The sequence below is a fragment of the Aulonocara sp. 'chitande type north' Nkhata Bay genome, linkage group LG4 (genome assembly GCF_057382095.1).
Source record: "Aulonocara sp. 'chitande type north' Nkhata Bay isolate Kocher_YH1m ecotype deep benthic linkage group LG4, A_spYH_male_GT1.1, whole genome shotgun sequence".
NCBI lineage: Eukaryota > Metazoa > Chordata > Actinopteri > Cichliformes > Cichlidae > Aulonocara > Aulonocara sp. 'chitande type north' Nkhata Bay.
In genome coordinates this window covers 2,996,755-3,011,339 of record NC_141347.1, presented here as the reverse complement: position 1 = coordinate 3,011,339, position 14,585 = coordinate 2,996,755, and the positions used below count along the sequence as shown (strand labels likewise).

Here is a 14,585-nt window from a genome sequence, read left to right as displayed (position 1 = left end):
TAATGTCACTTCAGAAAAGAATATAGCCCATATGATCTTCACTGCCCTATGCATAGCCAAGAAAACAGTCCTCATGAACTGGAAAAATAAAAATAATCTTAATTCTAACCAATATAGAAATTATCTATTAGATTACATTAGTCTCGATACAGCCTCTGCCACCACATCAGATCAATTGCTCTGAGCTCCTTTGATCAGCTCCATCACCTAGTGGGGGTGGGGGGTCATAGTTTGGTCACACCTTCGCTGTTGTGATTGTTGTGGGGGTAGGGAAAGGCTTAGGGCGTCGGGGGGTTCCCAGGAGCATTTTCCTTGGAGGGCTCAGTCTGGGGTTGTGGTCATGGCCTATTAAGGGCTCTGTTGGCTCTTAGGTGACGGTTTCCTCGTGGCTGCGTGCAGCGGGGCTAGGGGAGGGTCTGTGCTGACGGACGTGGGTTAATGACCTGGTAGCCTGGCTGCCCCTAGGTGGGTCCGGGACGGGCGTGAGGCTCTGGGGGTGCTCCATCTCTGGGCTGGGGCCCTGGCTGGGCCTCAGGGGCCTGGGTCCTGGTTGATGTGTTGCCGGCGTTGTGGGCGGGTGGGTGTATGGGGGCCCGCCAGTGCATCGAGCCACCTGGGGGCTCTTCAACTGGTGGTGGTGGTGGGGTCCCGGGCTCTGTGGGGCTGGGCGGCGCTGCTATGATGGGCCTCAGTCCAGATGGGCCTGGGCCCCCTTTCCCTGGCGGGTTGCAGAGTATGGGGGTGCCTACTTGGGTCAGTGGGGGAGCTGGCCCCAGGGAGGGGTCACTTGCCCCTCCCTTCCTTCCCTCCTCATCTCCAGCTGCCTCCCTCTTCCCGCTCCACCACAATCACCCACACATGCAGGGCCCTGGGGTAAAGGTGTGTCACCAGGGTGCAGAGGAGGCTACCCCCCCCACAACAGTTGCCCATAGTGGACCTCATCACAGCCACAGAATCTGCCATACGGATTAATAAATTATCACAGACAGAAGCAGAGCAAATCAGGATGAAAGTCTCAGCCACCCTCTCCAATGCCAAAGTCCCTCCATCCAACCTCACAATACAAGAAAAGAAGGCCGTCGCTTCCCTGAGCAAAGACCACAACATCACTGTTTTACCAGCTGATAAGGGAAGATGCACCGTGGTCCTAAACACTACAGATTACCACACAAAGATCACTACTCTCCTCAGTGACAACAATACCTACGAAGCCTTAAAGCGAGACCCCACAAGCAGCTACAAAAAGAAAGTTATAGCTTGCCTTCAAGACTTTGAAAAGGACAAAATCATTGACCGCCTTACATATCACCGCCTTTACCCAGGGGATGCCATACCCTGCATTTACGAACTTCCTAAAATCCACAAGGAAGCTGTCCCACTCAGACCCATAGTCAGTAGCATAAACTCAGCAACTTATAACATTGCTAAACACCTTGCTACCATCCTTGCTCCTCTCGTGGGGAACACCCCACACCACATCAAGAACTCCACCGACTTCACCGACAAGGTCCAGAAACTTACCCTGGATCCAGATGAAACCATGGTGTCCTTTGATGTAGTCTCTCTCTTCACTTGCATACCCACCACGGAGGCCGTGGAGACTGTCAGAAAACGACTACAAGAAGACAGCTCCTTGGAGGACAGGACCAACTTCACACCCCATCAGATTTGCACACTGTTAGACCTCTGCCTCACCACTACATATTTCAAGTACAACGAAGGCTTTTACAGACAAAAACATGGCTGTGCCATGGGCTCCCCCATGTCACCTATTGTAGCCAACCTTTACATGGAGGAAGTGAAAAGGAAGGCTCTTGGCTCTTTCAAAGGAAGAGTACCCAGCCACTGGTACAGATATGTAGACGACACCTGGGTCAAAATCAAGACACAAGAAGTGGAATCCTTCACTGCGCACATTTACGCTGTGGATAAAAACATCAAGTTCACCAGGGAAGACACAAAAGACAACTGTTTGCCTTTCCTGGACTGCGCCGTGCACATTGAAGAGAACGGCAACCTCAACATCGAAGTTTACCGGAAGCCCACACACACGGACCAGTACCTCCTCTTTGACTCCCATCACCCTCTGGAACACAAACTTGGAGTAATTAGGACCCTACACCACCGGGCAGAACATGTTCCCTCTAAGCCTGAAGGAAAAAAGAAGGAACACACACATGTAAAGGAAGCACTCAAAATGTGCGGCTATCCTAAATGGGCGTTCTTAAAGTCAGCAAAGAGGCACAGAAAAGAAGACCAGACACCAGCGAGGGAGGATAAGAAGGACAGACGCAACAACATTGTCATCCCCTATGTAGCCGGTGTATCAGAAATACTTAGGAGTTTTCTCCAAGCATGACATCCCGGTGCATTTCAGACCCAGCAACACGCTCAGACAAAAACTGGTTCACCCGAAAGACAAAACGCCAAAACACAGACTTAACAATGTGGTGTATGCTGTACAGTGCAGCGAGGAATGCTCAGACCTCTACATTGGAGAGACCAAACAGCCACTTCACAAGCGCATGGCACAACACAGAAGAGCCACCTCCACAGGACAAGACTCAGCAGTCCATCTGCATCTAAAGGTCAAAGGACTGAGAACCTTCACAGAGATAAAGGACACTCTTTCGAGGATGCCAATGTCCACATTTTGGACAGAGAGGACAGATGGTTTGAAAGAGGAGTGAAAGAAGCATCTATGTCCACTGTGAGCGACCATCTTTGAACAGAGGCGGGGGTTTACGACACCAACTCTCTGCCATCTATAATCCAGTTTTGAGATCCCTTCCCAGACGCCTTAACGCCCACTCACACCCTGGGCCATCTGACCTCAGGAATTCGCATGATAAGGTGGGGCCAGGTTTCACAATGAGCTCACCTTAAACTCTGGCTGATTGGGACCCACACCCAGTTTCACACCTTGGCTCAGGCGATTAGAGGATCATCAGGGGTCCTTTTGTCCCTCTGTGGGTGGAAACTCCCACTAGGTTTATATCTGGGACTCTCCACCATTTGACCTTAGAAATGAAGAAGCTTCTCGGATGAGAGGTGAAACATCTTCAAGCAACTTAAAGAAGTCCAGACGCTTTTCTTTGCAAGCTCCTTTGACTACGATGACCTGGATGACTGAGAACCTTCCCAGACATAGTGTCTCTCTATGTCTGTCTCCACATTGGGTGAGTGTTGAGTAATTGCATATGAGAGCATGAGGGTGGGGTCACTCTGGCACAGCTGGCTGCCAGCGGAGCTCACGGGCGCGTCACTGCAACTCCCCCTGGCTTCTGCTCCGCGGCTGCTGAGTGAGCTCTCATCTGGGGCTCTCCTCAGCTCTTTCTGGGACAGTGGCGCGGCTGCCCCTCTGTTGGTCTTCCTTGGTCTCTGGATGTCTGGAGTTTTGATGTCCTCCATACCTGCTTCATGCCCTGGTGGACGGGGCTGTGGCCCCCCCACACCCTCTAGCAGATCATTACATGAAGGAACCTTTTAAAAACAAGCGCGTTCATGCTCACAGGTATACTCACGGGTGCTCACACACACAAACTACACCCTTTTTGGCTCCTACCTCAAAGCACACTGTGCACTGTCGATCTTGCATGCTGCACAATAATGTTTACTATTTAGTATTTACTTTTTTCTTTCTCAACAGGTGATCCAGGTGATTGATATATGTATTTTTTTTGTCTGCTTATTTTGTTGGTTTTTGTTTTTTTCCCTTCATCCCCGTCCCTCTTCTCTGCTGTTTTTCCCTCTTTCTTTCCCTCTTTTCCTCATTCAAGTCTGTCCCGTATCTAACAAGTGAAAACAAAAAATAAAATAAACAATAAAAGGTGAATCAAATAGATCATTACGGCAAGGCTGGGATGGTCCATTTGGTAAAGTAAATCCCTTGGGCATCTTTCTTCGCCTTTAGACAAGAATTCTGATGGCAAAAAAACCAAACGGGACAGGCAAAAAAAAGAAAAAGGAAATAAGCTTGACACAACACACCTATAAGCTAGTTTTGAACAGAACATTACACACCACATACCTCCATGCTTCAGTGCCTGCAAATAACATTGTATTTGCTAAAGAGGTGTGTCTTTTCTTCTTTATAGGCTTTAATCCTCTAACATCTTTTAAAAAATACTCTCCCGAGTCTCCACAGATGAGGGAAACAATAATGATCAACATAATTTACATCAACAAAACAAAAACTATTTGCAGTTTTACTTTTTTTAAGGCACACCATGATATTAAGGTTTAAAAAACTACTTTTATTATTGTGGCTGCATATTTATTGGAGAAAGACAATTCATATGAAATAAAGATCCAGGAATTTAGTTTTAAGGTGAAACCTCAGGGGAGAGCCACTCTCTCTTGCTTGCCTCAGTGATACAACTTTTTATGTGTAGTGTTAGTCAATCACCATCTTCTGAAGCTTGTTTTCACCATGTTTACGTCCCTAAATGACTGAACAGATAGGTTAAATAGCTGTCAAACAGGTGTACCTAATAAAGTATATAAATATAAATGTATGGGCTCCTTTCCCTTTTGTGCTAAAGAACAATTTTCATAATGAAACGAACTAATGAATACCACAGCGCCAGAATCAGAGAGTATCGGAAAAATTAAAATTAACATAACTTATTTATTTAATTACAAAGATATTGGGTTTTTATTCTTATGGTATGACAAAAGTATAGAAAAAGCAAATTTCCTACCTCTTCTTCCAGCTGTTTATGGAGCCACAATAATTTAAAAAAAATTATTAGCGAGTGAAGAAAAACTGTTCTTGGAAAGCTTGAACAACTTCTAACAAAATCTATGAAAGGTGCAGTGTTTTTCTTTTGAGTTAACTGGTATCACAGTGGACAATAAAGCATTAGATAAAGACAGGAGGCGGAACCACTGAGCAAGGTTGGAAACAGCAGAAAAAAAGCTCAACCAACTGGTACATGCACAGATCTCCACCCTTCATTAACAGAAATAAAAACCAAACAACAAAACCAAACAAAACAAAGAGAGGTAAAAATATGTGCAAGTAAAACGCCTGCATTTAATCATAAGTTTCTCAAAGAGGGAGTGCAAGTAGGAAACTTGTCCATAGACAATTTACTGTCCATAGATTTTACACTACTTTTATTTATTTATTGTGTGGATGCCTGAATATTTTTTTGCAATATTTTTTGCCCATTTCTGCCATATCATCAGTGGCATCACTGATTTTCCTTGCCGGGTTGACCTGTGTTTTAGCTCAGTGAGTTGAGCATCCGTTCTCAGACTGGGAGGCCCGGGTTCAAATCCCGCTTATGGCAACATTTCTTTCAGTTAACAGTTAAACTTTTTTAACTCTCTTCAACACAAATTTCAGCTTTTTCACCCCTTTTCATTAGAATTTTAAGTTTTTTCACCACTTTTCAGCACAAATACTAGCTTTTTCAGCTGTTTTCAGCAAAAACCTCTTTTCAGCAGAAATTCTGCTGATTGAACTCTTTTCAGCAGAAATTCTACTGATTCATCTCTTTTCTGCAAAGTTTTCAGCCTTTTCACCTCCTATCAGCACAATTCTCAGCTGTTTCTGCTCATTTCAGCAAAATTGTCAGTCTCTCCACCTCTTCTTTGTGAGAATGACTTTGGCTCAGTGAGATGAATCCCACTTATGGCAACATTTCTTTCAGTTAACAGTTAAACTTTTTTAACTCTTTTCAACACTGATTCATCTCTTTTCTGCAAAGTTTTCAGCCTTTTCACCTCTTATCAGCACAATTCTGAGCTGTTTCTGCTCATTTCAGCAAAATTGTCAGTCTCTCCACCTCTTCTTTGTGAGAATGACTTTGGCTCAGTGAGATGAAAAGCGGCTTTGAGACTGGGAGGCCTGGGTCCAAATCCCACTTATGGCCCACATTTCTTTCAGTTAACAGTTAAATTTTTTTAAACTCTTTTCAACACAAATTTCAGCTTTTTCACCTCTTTTCAGCAGAATTTTCAACAAAAGCGATTGAGAACCACCAAAAGGCACTTCGGTTATGAGTCTCCAGATGAGCCCATACAAGATGCACTTAAAAAAATGGAAACCACATTTTTTAATGTGGTAGTGGATACAGCCATCTCTTCACTTGATGAGAGTGAAGAGATGGCTAGCCCGACGTCCTGGGGCTAGCGATTTTTCCAGGCTACCAAAATCTATCTCTGCCCTGCCCGTCGGGCTATCGTAGGAAGGAAAAATATATGTCAATGCTTTTGCATTCTTTCGGAAATGTAGCTGGGTAATTATGTCATTGGCATCGGTGAGCCACTGTCAATATGTGACATATTGAAATCGCGTTTGAATTTGCGCTTGTTTTTTTGCTTTCACTTTGCAATTATGTGTTATGCAACTGTGTATAGAGAGCGACAGCACTGATTGGTGAGTGATGATAATTTGCGCACCAATTCCTCTGACATCGTCTTATCAATCGTTAGCTTACTATGCAAACATGACAAGTGAAATCTCCTGCAGCAAACTTAAACATGTGAGAGGTTGATCACGCAGAGAATCGCTGGCCGTTATGTGTGTGTGTGTGTGTGTGTAAAAGCAGCAGGATTTATATTTTAGTTCTGCTGAGCCAAATAAGACAGGTCAGAGTGAAGAAGTGACAGCCAAAGAAAAGCTTACCACAAAACGGAAAAGTTATGACAAATCAGACTATAAGGCAAAAAGAAAGTGCAGCTTTATGGTTTCATGGACAAAAGAATTTCTGTGGCTGCAATGACGAGCTAAATAACCAGGGCTGCACATAAGTGGTCCGCAGGTGCGCATTCGCTGTCAAAACAAAAGACACGCACAAGATAAGAAGTTGCAACGCGTGTTTGCGTACATAGGATTTTCTGGAGGAGGACAGACATTTGTTTAGAACCCTTAAAGATGTCGAAGAAGCTGCTTTAAGCTCCTTTAAGCTTGGTTTTCCTCCACCTCCAAAGAAATGTCAGAAGGAGTCCGAACCACAAAAGAAGCGCGTATTCTCGGAAAAGTATAAAAAAAAGTATATAAAATTAACCCTTATGTTTGCCTAACTACAACAATTTTGTCTATGAAAGCATTCTGTGTAGGGGTTTGGATAGTGTTCTGCTGTCTGCATCTCAGTATTATTAGTTATCACTTGCTGTTGTTTATGGTATCTAATATTTATATTTCAGAGCTATGGCCCAGCAGCATGACCATTTCAACAAAGATGTTATACTACTTCCAACTCCATCATGGGGAGTAGTGTGCAAACAAGGTTCAAAATTACGGTTACACAAACATGGGCACATCCTCAGTGCTTTTGAATTCCAGAAGACCTGGGACAACCAAACTGTCGTGAAACACCTCAAGGAAAGCTTTGGTGAACGCATTCCAGAGGATGTCAGGTAAAATACTATTGTTTATTGTTACTGTGTGTATTCATGTAATGACTTGTACTTAAAGATAATATACCAAAGTAAAGAAGTTTAAAATATTATTCATCATTATAAAAACATATGACTATACCAGTAGAATTTAAGTCATAAAAGCATACACACAAACAGAACAATATATAATAAAATATTTAACCAATACTTAAAATATTTAACTAATTAGCAATTGCTGTTGTCCCTATTTATTTTTTGTAGCCTCGAGTTTCTAATGGCTTGTGGCAATAAGCTGGTGTCTCCAAAGCTCCAAGTTGGTCAGGAGCTGAATGGGATGCTGATCCTAAAGGTTTTTAAAACCAAAGCCCTCTATGTAAGGCCATCAAGGACACTTTTAGTAAGTTACTAAAAGAATGAAAAGTAATCATGATTTGGGAAAAAACATGTCAACAATTGGGCTTCTAGCAAAATAGAATATATTTATTTAAAACAAGTGTTTGGGAGCAATCAATATTGATATTTCTTATTTTAATCTTTTTAAGATAAGCTATAATTACTTGCTTTTGATATATGTTTTTGGTCTTTTTCTGTTGAAGAGTGAATCAGATGAAGACAAAGATCCTTCCCACATCAGCTCCAAATCAGCATTAAGCAGTTGTGCAACTGATAAGGACAGTGACAATGATTGTTTTGAAGTTGATAGTTCAAAAATCCAACAAGACATGAGCAGCCAAGTCACTACAAGGTTAAGAAGTCATGTTAAAGGTGATAACCCTGGCACTAGCAGTGATGAAGAAGATGATACTGGGACCAACTGTATTCGAAGGAGTGTTGGTAAAAGGCAACGGGCAAAGCAAGGAAGTGATGGGAACAGCATTTGTGATGAAGGCTACATGGCAAGAAGTGATGACAAACCTAGCACAAGCAGTCACAGCAGAGATTTCAATGCAAGAAGTGAAGACATCCCTGCCATGAGCGTTAAAGATGAAGATTATTCTTCATATTTAACTCTCGTGGCATCGCTTTCTGGCGATTCTTCAGATGATGAGGATTTAAATCAAGCTATAATTGCGAGCTTGGAGAATCAGATGTGAGTAACAAACATACAGAATTTGAGTTTGAGACATAATTTGGGCTTTCCAGAATTGTCAAATCAATATAAACCTTTAAAGCTTTAACTCTCTATGATCAGTGTGACACATATTCTCAAATTCTGTAACATGACTACATGGCTGATATATTTTATTTTCTGTTTTATTTTCTTTTTTTAGTGCAGAAAAAGTCCCTGTTCAAGAGATACTGCTGGAACTATCGAAATGAGCACAAAACAGCAGTGCAAATTTAATATAAATCGCTCTGCTGTGTGGGAGGGAGCCTTGCGTGGTTTTCAAAGGCTATCTTATGATCCCAACTTGATGATCTGTGTGAAATTCTCAGATGATATGGGGAAAAATGAGGAAGGGGTTGATTTAGGTGGGCCGAGGAGGGAATTCTTGAGACTATTGATGGACACCATTGCCAGGTCAGCCATGTTTGAGGGGAAAGAAAACTGCAAGAACTTGGCTCTTGACAGTACTGGTAATTACCTATTTTTCTAAGATTAATAGTGGGAACTGTTTAACTGATATTTATTTTTACAGGCAACATTACTGACAATTTTGCTTTTCCTTTTATTCTGTTGCTTTGCAGCTCTCAGAGGGGACTGGTACTACATCTCTGGGAGAGCCATTGCAGTGAGCTTGGTACATGGTGGTCCACCACCTAACTTTCTGTCACCAACAGTATTTTCCCTTCTGGTTGGAAATTCAGCAAATCCAGCCCTGGAAGACATAGCTGACCTGGAACTCTTTGAAAAAGTCCGAAAGGTCTCTATATGTTTATTTTATAAATCTTATAGTGAATTGAAAATAGTTTGTGTTCCAGTTTTCTTTTGCAGGGAATGTTTATCCGGATCAGTCTGGCCATTGCTGAATGCCAAGTTTTTATATTTTGCTGCTATATTAAACTAAGATTCAGTAGATAAGGGTAGACGAAAGAGTATATTTTCTCATTTTTTAAGCACATTGTAAACATATTAAAAAAATATGTGTAGTCATTTGACTTCCAATGTACGCGCGGGCATATTGTGATTGTGTAGACCACTGGTGGCTGGGTTCCTTCTAATAGGTTATAAGACTACTGAGTAACTTCCATAACAAGCCCTTCCTCTGCTCTTTGTGATGCTAGATATCTCAAAGTACAACCCTTGAGGACCTTGAAAAGTCAAAAGAACCTCTGCTTGATTACTTGGCCAATGCAGGATGCCTGAGGCCTATGCGTTCACTAAGAGACAGGGATCTGCTGGTACATGATATTGTCATGTTTCAGGTCATACACAGGGTTCAAGGTCCATTTCAAAGGTATTTTGGTATTCTGTGTTTTTCAGATTAATTAAAATGTGATAAAAATCTTACCTATTAATCAAAATGGCCAGTTAATAACCTAGTATAACTGATTGTGCCAAATTGATAATATACAATTAACTTAGAAGCATGAAATTGCAGAATTATTGAATAAAATTTCTTTGTGCTGTTTATCCAGATTTTGTGAAGGTCTGAAAACTCTTGGGGTTCTCGAGAAAATGAGGAGGCATCCAGACAGTTTTCGCCCTCTGTTCTGCTATGAGCCACATATGCTGACTGCTGACCAGGTGGATGATCTTTTCAACATTCATCTATCTCCAGAAGGAAGCAACAGAAGAGCTGCTGAGGAGATGGTTGTTACCTTCTGGAGAGACTATCTCCAAGATGCAGAAGGTAATTGTCACTTTAGTGCACAATAAATAGATATAACGATTTATAGGTTAGCATTTCTGAAATCTTTATTTTAAATAGCATACTCAATAACAATAACACCACATTACCCTCTTGGTTGTAGTAACATTTTTACATAGTTCTTTGAGACTATTGAAAGATGAAAAGCATGCTCTATAGTCATTGCAATAACAGTCATTAAGATTCTTGCTTTAGATTTGTACTCACTGACAATTTATGTTGGCCAAATGAAATAACCTTTTAACACTTTTTTCCTTCTCTGTTTTATGCAGAAGAAGGAGGACCTTCCAAATTACAGAAGATATTGGCCTTTGCAACTGGAGCAACTGCGGTGCCACCTATTGGCTTTTCCCCAGCACCCTCGATTGAGTTCATTCATAGAGGAGACGATGACTTCTCTTCTACACCAATTTTCCCTCTTGCCAACACGTGTGTTAACTGCATTAGGCTGCCACTGCATGTTTCATACCAGCTGTTCAAGGAGAAGTTTGATTTTGCATTAGGTAACACTTACGGCTTTGGCAGGGTATGAACACATTATGCTGGAGGAGTTTGCGTGTTTCTCTTTTGTATTGGTCTCTCTATTGATTCAAAGTGAGTATTGAGTATTAACTTGTTAAGGTTTTAATATTTCCAAATTTACCTGCCTCAGTCAAATTGATGTTTTAAGACATCAATTTGACAAGAAGTGATTGTTCTTCAGGATTCATACAGGTAGATACCAATTGTTTAACAGCTCGTCAGAAGTTAATTTAGATTGTTGAGTTTGAATATAAAAAATTTGTGTCACTTTACTCATTTCATGTGTATGTCCATCGGTTTTTGATTTGGTTGTCTTTGTGTCTGTTTATTCTTCTGCCTGTGTCAGTTTCTGTTTGACAACAGAGCTGTCATTTTATCATTTTAAAGAAACTGGTTTCAATATGTTAGTTTCGATCACATATGTTTTCTGAAATGTTTTTTTATATATCTTTTTTTTATTTTTTGCAAAATATTTTATTTAATGTAGAAGGTGTAAAAGTGAAGAAAACACATCTATTCCATGATTTCCATCATTTTCTAATGGATTCACTTGTTGAATTATGTTCATTGCAGTCTCATTTATGTTGATGTCAATATCTGGAATAATGACATTATTGTTTGTTTGAAGTTCTGGTAATGGCCCTTCTTCATCAACGCCATAATAATTATCAACATGAAAAATGTCATTTATAAACGACAGGATTCCCACATTGTTTGTGACACCTGTATGCCACAGCTGAAGAGGGGTCTGTCCTCCTTGTGTAGAGAGACCATGGTTGTTCCACTGATTGACAAATTCTGTTAATGCTCTTTCAATCCTTGGCAAATAAACATAATGCAGACAAAAAAGATGTAGCTCATTCAGTGAATCCAACATACCCTGTTCTTCCATAAAGTTAAAGATATTTATAAAGTGTCTTGATACAACTCTGTTGAGTTCTGCCCACAGTCTTTCAATTCTTTGGTTATGTACTGAAACACCTGTAATAACACTGCCTACTCCTCTTCTCTGTAACATAAAACGAGCAACCTGTATATTTTCCATACCATGATCACACCTGACCCTTAAGGGCAAACCAAAGTTTTGTATTCCTTCCAAAAATAATGACAAGACACTTGAGGCTCTGTTATTGGATAAGCAACGTAAGTATATGATAGTTCGGCTGAAGCCATCAACACAGCCATGCAGGACCAAGCGCCATCTAATCAACTTGTGGTTGCCGTCAAAATGCCTGTTGAGAGATCAGAAAGCATTACTACAGTTCCACATGTTTGTTCATATTATTTAGTAGTGAATTCCTGACCCTGTACTTAAACAAAAACTAGAGGTTTCATTTTGTACATTTACTTCAACAACAGCACACCTCTCTCTCTCTCTCTCTCTCTCTCTCTCACACACACACACACACACACACACACACACACACACACACACACACACACACACGTGCTTACACGTGCACACACATACACACAGTGGCATAAAATGTCTTTTTCCACACTACGTTTACCTGGCACAATTGATGTTAGAGATTAAAATTGTGATGTAAAATAAAGGATTAAACAACTCAACAGTATATACATTAGACAACATCTAAATTGATGTACTATGAATCCCCCAAATATTTAACATACTTATATCGATTTCAGTTTTTTTGGTTATTGTTATTTTTTTTATTATTATTATCTTATGCTGATCATATAGATTAACTTCAGTAATGTTTTGAATGAAGGACCATTAATTTTGATGTATTGTGTTAATACTTTTAAACACAAGGCCTGACCATTTGTTTCAAACCAGTGAACTTACCATAAGTGGTTGGGGGCCTGAACACTATAGATCCTTCGCCTTATCGCATGACGACGTCTAAATGCACGTCCAATAGGATCCACTTCCTGTAGACTTTGTCTGACCCTCCAACGTTGAACTCTTAAGCCACGAGATCTCAGACTTCCAAGAATGTATACTTCCCCTGCATTTGGAGTGTTCTGTAGGATATCCGTCACAAGGCCATTCAGTTCTTGATTTGAAATATCCACATAGCTTAATGGCTCAACTCCCAAAGTTTGTCTGTGTCTGTACAGGGTTCTTCGACTTATTCCAAAGCATGATGCAATTCTCTGCCATGTCATACCAATGGAAACAAAGTGAGAAATCTGTTCAGCAGATATAGTGTATCGTGGCCGACCTGGATGACCACTCAAGGTGGTTGGGGGTAACAATCTGTGGGTCACATAAGCAGATCTCTGTCTAGCATCATATTCATGTAGCAAGCTGCAAAAGCATCTATACAAGGATTGTAGTAGGTTGGTGGCAACCCTATTATTGGGATCATATCGAGATACAGCAGCAAGAAATTCTGATAGAGTTCGTGTATGATCATCTAGCTCTCTATAAAGCCGCTCTTGTCTGATATTGTCCGAATTTTCATTTTGGAGCGCCCCAATACATTGCAGAGCACAAGTAAAAAATCTTTCAACATCTTCTTCATTGGTTCTCACCTCAAAAAACAAAGTATGTAAAAATTGACAAGGATCTGATGTAATTTCATTGTAGATGAGGTACTGTCAGACACAGTCTTTCAATTCAATTCAATTCAATTCAATTCAATTTTATTTATATAGCGCCAAATCACAACATAAGTCGCCTCAAGGTGCTTCATAGATAGAGAGAAAAACCCAACAATCATATGACCCCCTATGAGCAAGCACTTTGGCGACAGTGGGAAGGAAAAACTCCCTTTTAACAGGAAGAAACCTCCGGCAGAACCAGGCTCAGGGAGGGGCGGCCATCTGCTGCGACCGGTTGGGGTGAGAGAAGGAAGACAGGATAAAGACATGCTGTGGAAGAGAGACAGAGGTTAATAACAGATATGATTCAATGCAGAGAGGTCTATTAATACATAGTGAGTGAGAAAGGTGACTGGAAAGGAAAAACTCAATGCATCATGGGAATCCCCCGGCAGCCTACATCTATTGCAGCATAACAAAGGGAGGATTCAGGGTCACCTGGTCCAGCCCTAACTATATGCTTTAGAAAAAAGGAAAGTTTTAAGCCTAATCTTAAAAGTAGAGATAGTGTCTGTCTCCCGAATCCAAACTGGAAGCTGGTTCCACAGAAGAGGGGCCTGAAAACTGAAGGCTCTCCCTCCCATTCTACTTTTAAATACTCTAGGAACAACAAGTAGGCCTGCAGAGCGAGAGCGGAGCGCTCTAATAGGGTGATATGGTACTACAAGGTCATTAAGATAAGATGGGGCCTGATTATTTAAGACCTTGTATGTGAGGAGCAGGATTTTGAATTCAATTCTGGATTTAACAGGAAGCCAATGAAGGGAAGCCAAAACAGGAGAAATATGCTCTCTCTTTCTAGTCCCTGTCAGGACTCTTGCTGCAGCATTTTGGATTAGCTGAAGGCTTTTCAGTGAGTTTTTTGGACATCCTGATAATAATGAATTACAGTAGTCCAGCCTGGAAGTAATAAATGCATGAACTAGTTTTTCAGCGTCACTCTGAGACAGGATATTTCTAATTTTAGAGATGTTGCGCAAATGGAAGAAAGCAGTCTTACATATTTGTTTAATATGTGCGTTGAAGGACATGTCCTGGTCAAAAATGACTCCAAGGTTCCTCACCGCGTTACTGGAGGCCAAGGTAATGCCATCCAGAGTAAGAATCTGATTAGATACCATATTTCTAAGATTTTCAGGGCCGAGTACAATAACCTCAGTTTTATCTGAATTAAGAAGCAGAAAGTTAGCGGCCATCCAGGTCTTTATGTCTTTAAGACATTCCTGCAGTTTAACTAATTGGTGTGTGTTATCTGGCTTCATGGACAGATAGAGCTGGGTGTCATCTGCATAGCAGTGAAAATGTATGCTATGTCTTCTAATGATA

General features: G+C 41.1%; 4 protein-coding genes across 4 annotated transcripts in view; 2 read left to right on the top strand and 2 right to left on the bottom strand.

The window, feature by feature from the left end:
• LOC147331743 (beta-1,4 N-acetylgalactosaminyltransferase 2-like) overlaps positions 1–4,028 on the bottom strand; it is a 36,425-nt gene extending 32,397 nt beyond the window's left edge. The window contains exon 1 of the mRNA XM_086290508.1: positions 3,852–4,028. Within this exon, the coding sequence (XP_086146634.1) occupies positions 3,852–4,028 (177 nt within the window). The remainder of the gene's footprint in view (positions 1–3,851) is intronic.
• A 3,271-nt stretch (positions 4,029–7,299) lies between these two features.
• Positions 7,300–8,459, top strand: LOC147331742 (uncharacterized). The gene is made up of 3 exons (XM_086287950.1): positions 7,300–7,371; positions 7,615–7,750; positions 7,950–8,459. The coding sequence occupies exons 2-3, from the start codon at positions 7,628–7,630 to the stop codon at positions 8,445–8,447; spliced, it is 621 nt and encodes a 206-aa protein (XP_086144076.1). The 5' UTR covers positions 7,300–7,371; positions 7,615–7,627; the 3' UTR covers positions 8,448–8,459.
• A 20-nt stretch (positions 8,460–8,479) lies between these two features.
• On the top strand, positions 8,480–11,881 carry LOC147331741 (G2/M phase-specific E3 ubiquitin-protein ligase-like). Its single transcript, XM_086287949.1, has 5 exons — positions 8,480–8,931; positions 9,043–9,218; positions 9,580–9,752; positions 9,934–10,148; positions 10,439–11,881. The coding sequence occupies exons 1-5, from the start codon at positions 8,670–8,672 to the stop codon at positions 10,696–10,698; spliced, it is 1,086 nt and encodes a 361-aa protein (XP_086144075.1). The 5' UTR covers positions 8,480–8,669; the 3' UTR covers positions 10,699–11,881.
• LOC147331740 (uncharacterized) lies at positions 10,887–13,137 on the bottom strand. Its single transcript, XM_086287948.1, has 2 exons — positions 12,499–13,137; positions 10,887–11,920 (listed from the first exon to the last, which is right to left on the bottom strand). Exons 1-2 carry the CDS (start codon positions 12,819–12,821, stop codon positions 11,167–11,169), a joined length of 1,077 nt encoding a protein of 358 aa, XP_086144074.1. The 5' UTR covers positions 12,822–13,137; the 3' UTR covers positions 10,887–11,166.
• Between the last annotated feature and the right edge of the window lie 1,448 nt (positions 13,138–14,585).

Coding starts and splice junctions, on each gene's coding strand:
- LOC147331742 (XM_086287950.1), top strand. CDS start 7,628: ATGGCTTGTGGCAATAAGCTGGTGTCTCCAAAGCTCCAAGTTGGTCAG. Junction 7,751..7,949: donor GGCCATCAAGGACACTTTTA/GTAAGTTACTAA, acceptor TTTCTGTTGAAG/AGTGAATCAGATGAAGACAA.
- LOC147331741 (XM_086287949.1), top strand. CDS start 8,670: ATGAGCACAAAACAGCAGTGCAAATTTAATATAAATCGCTCTGCTGTG. Junction 8,932..9,042: donor CTTGGCTCTTGACAGTACTG/GTAATTACCTAT, acceptor GTTGCTTTGCAG/CTCTCAGAGGGGACTGGTAC. Junction 9,753..9,933: donor GTTCAAGGTCCATTTCAAAG/GTATTTTGGTAT, acceptor CTGTTTATCCAG/ATTTTGTGAAGGTCTGAAAA.
- LOC147331740 (XM_086287948.1), bottom strand. CDS start 12,821: ATGACATGGCAGAGAATTGCATCATGCTTTGGAATAAGTCGAAGAACC. Junction 11,921..12,498: donor CAGGCCCCCAACCACTTATG/GTAAGTTCACTG, acceptor ATCTCTCAACAG/GCATTTTGACGGCAACCACA.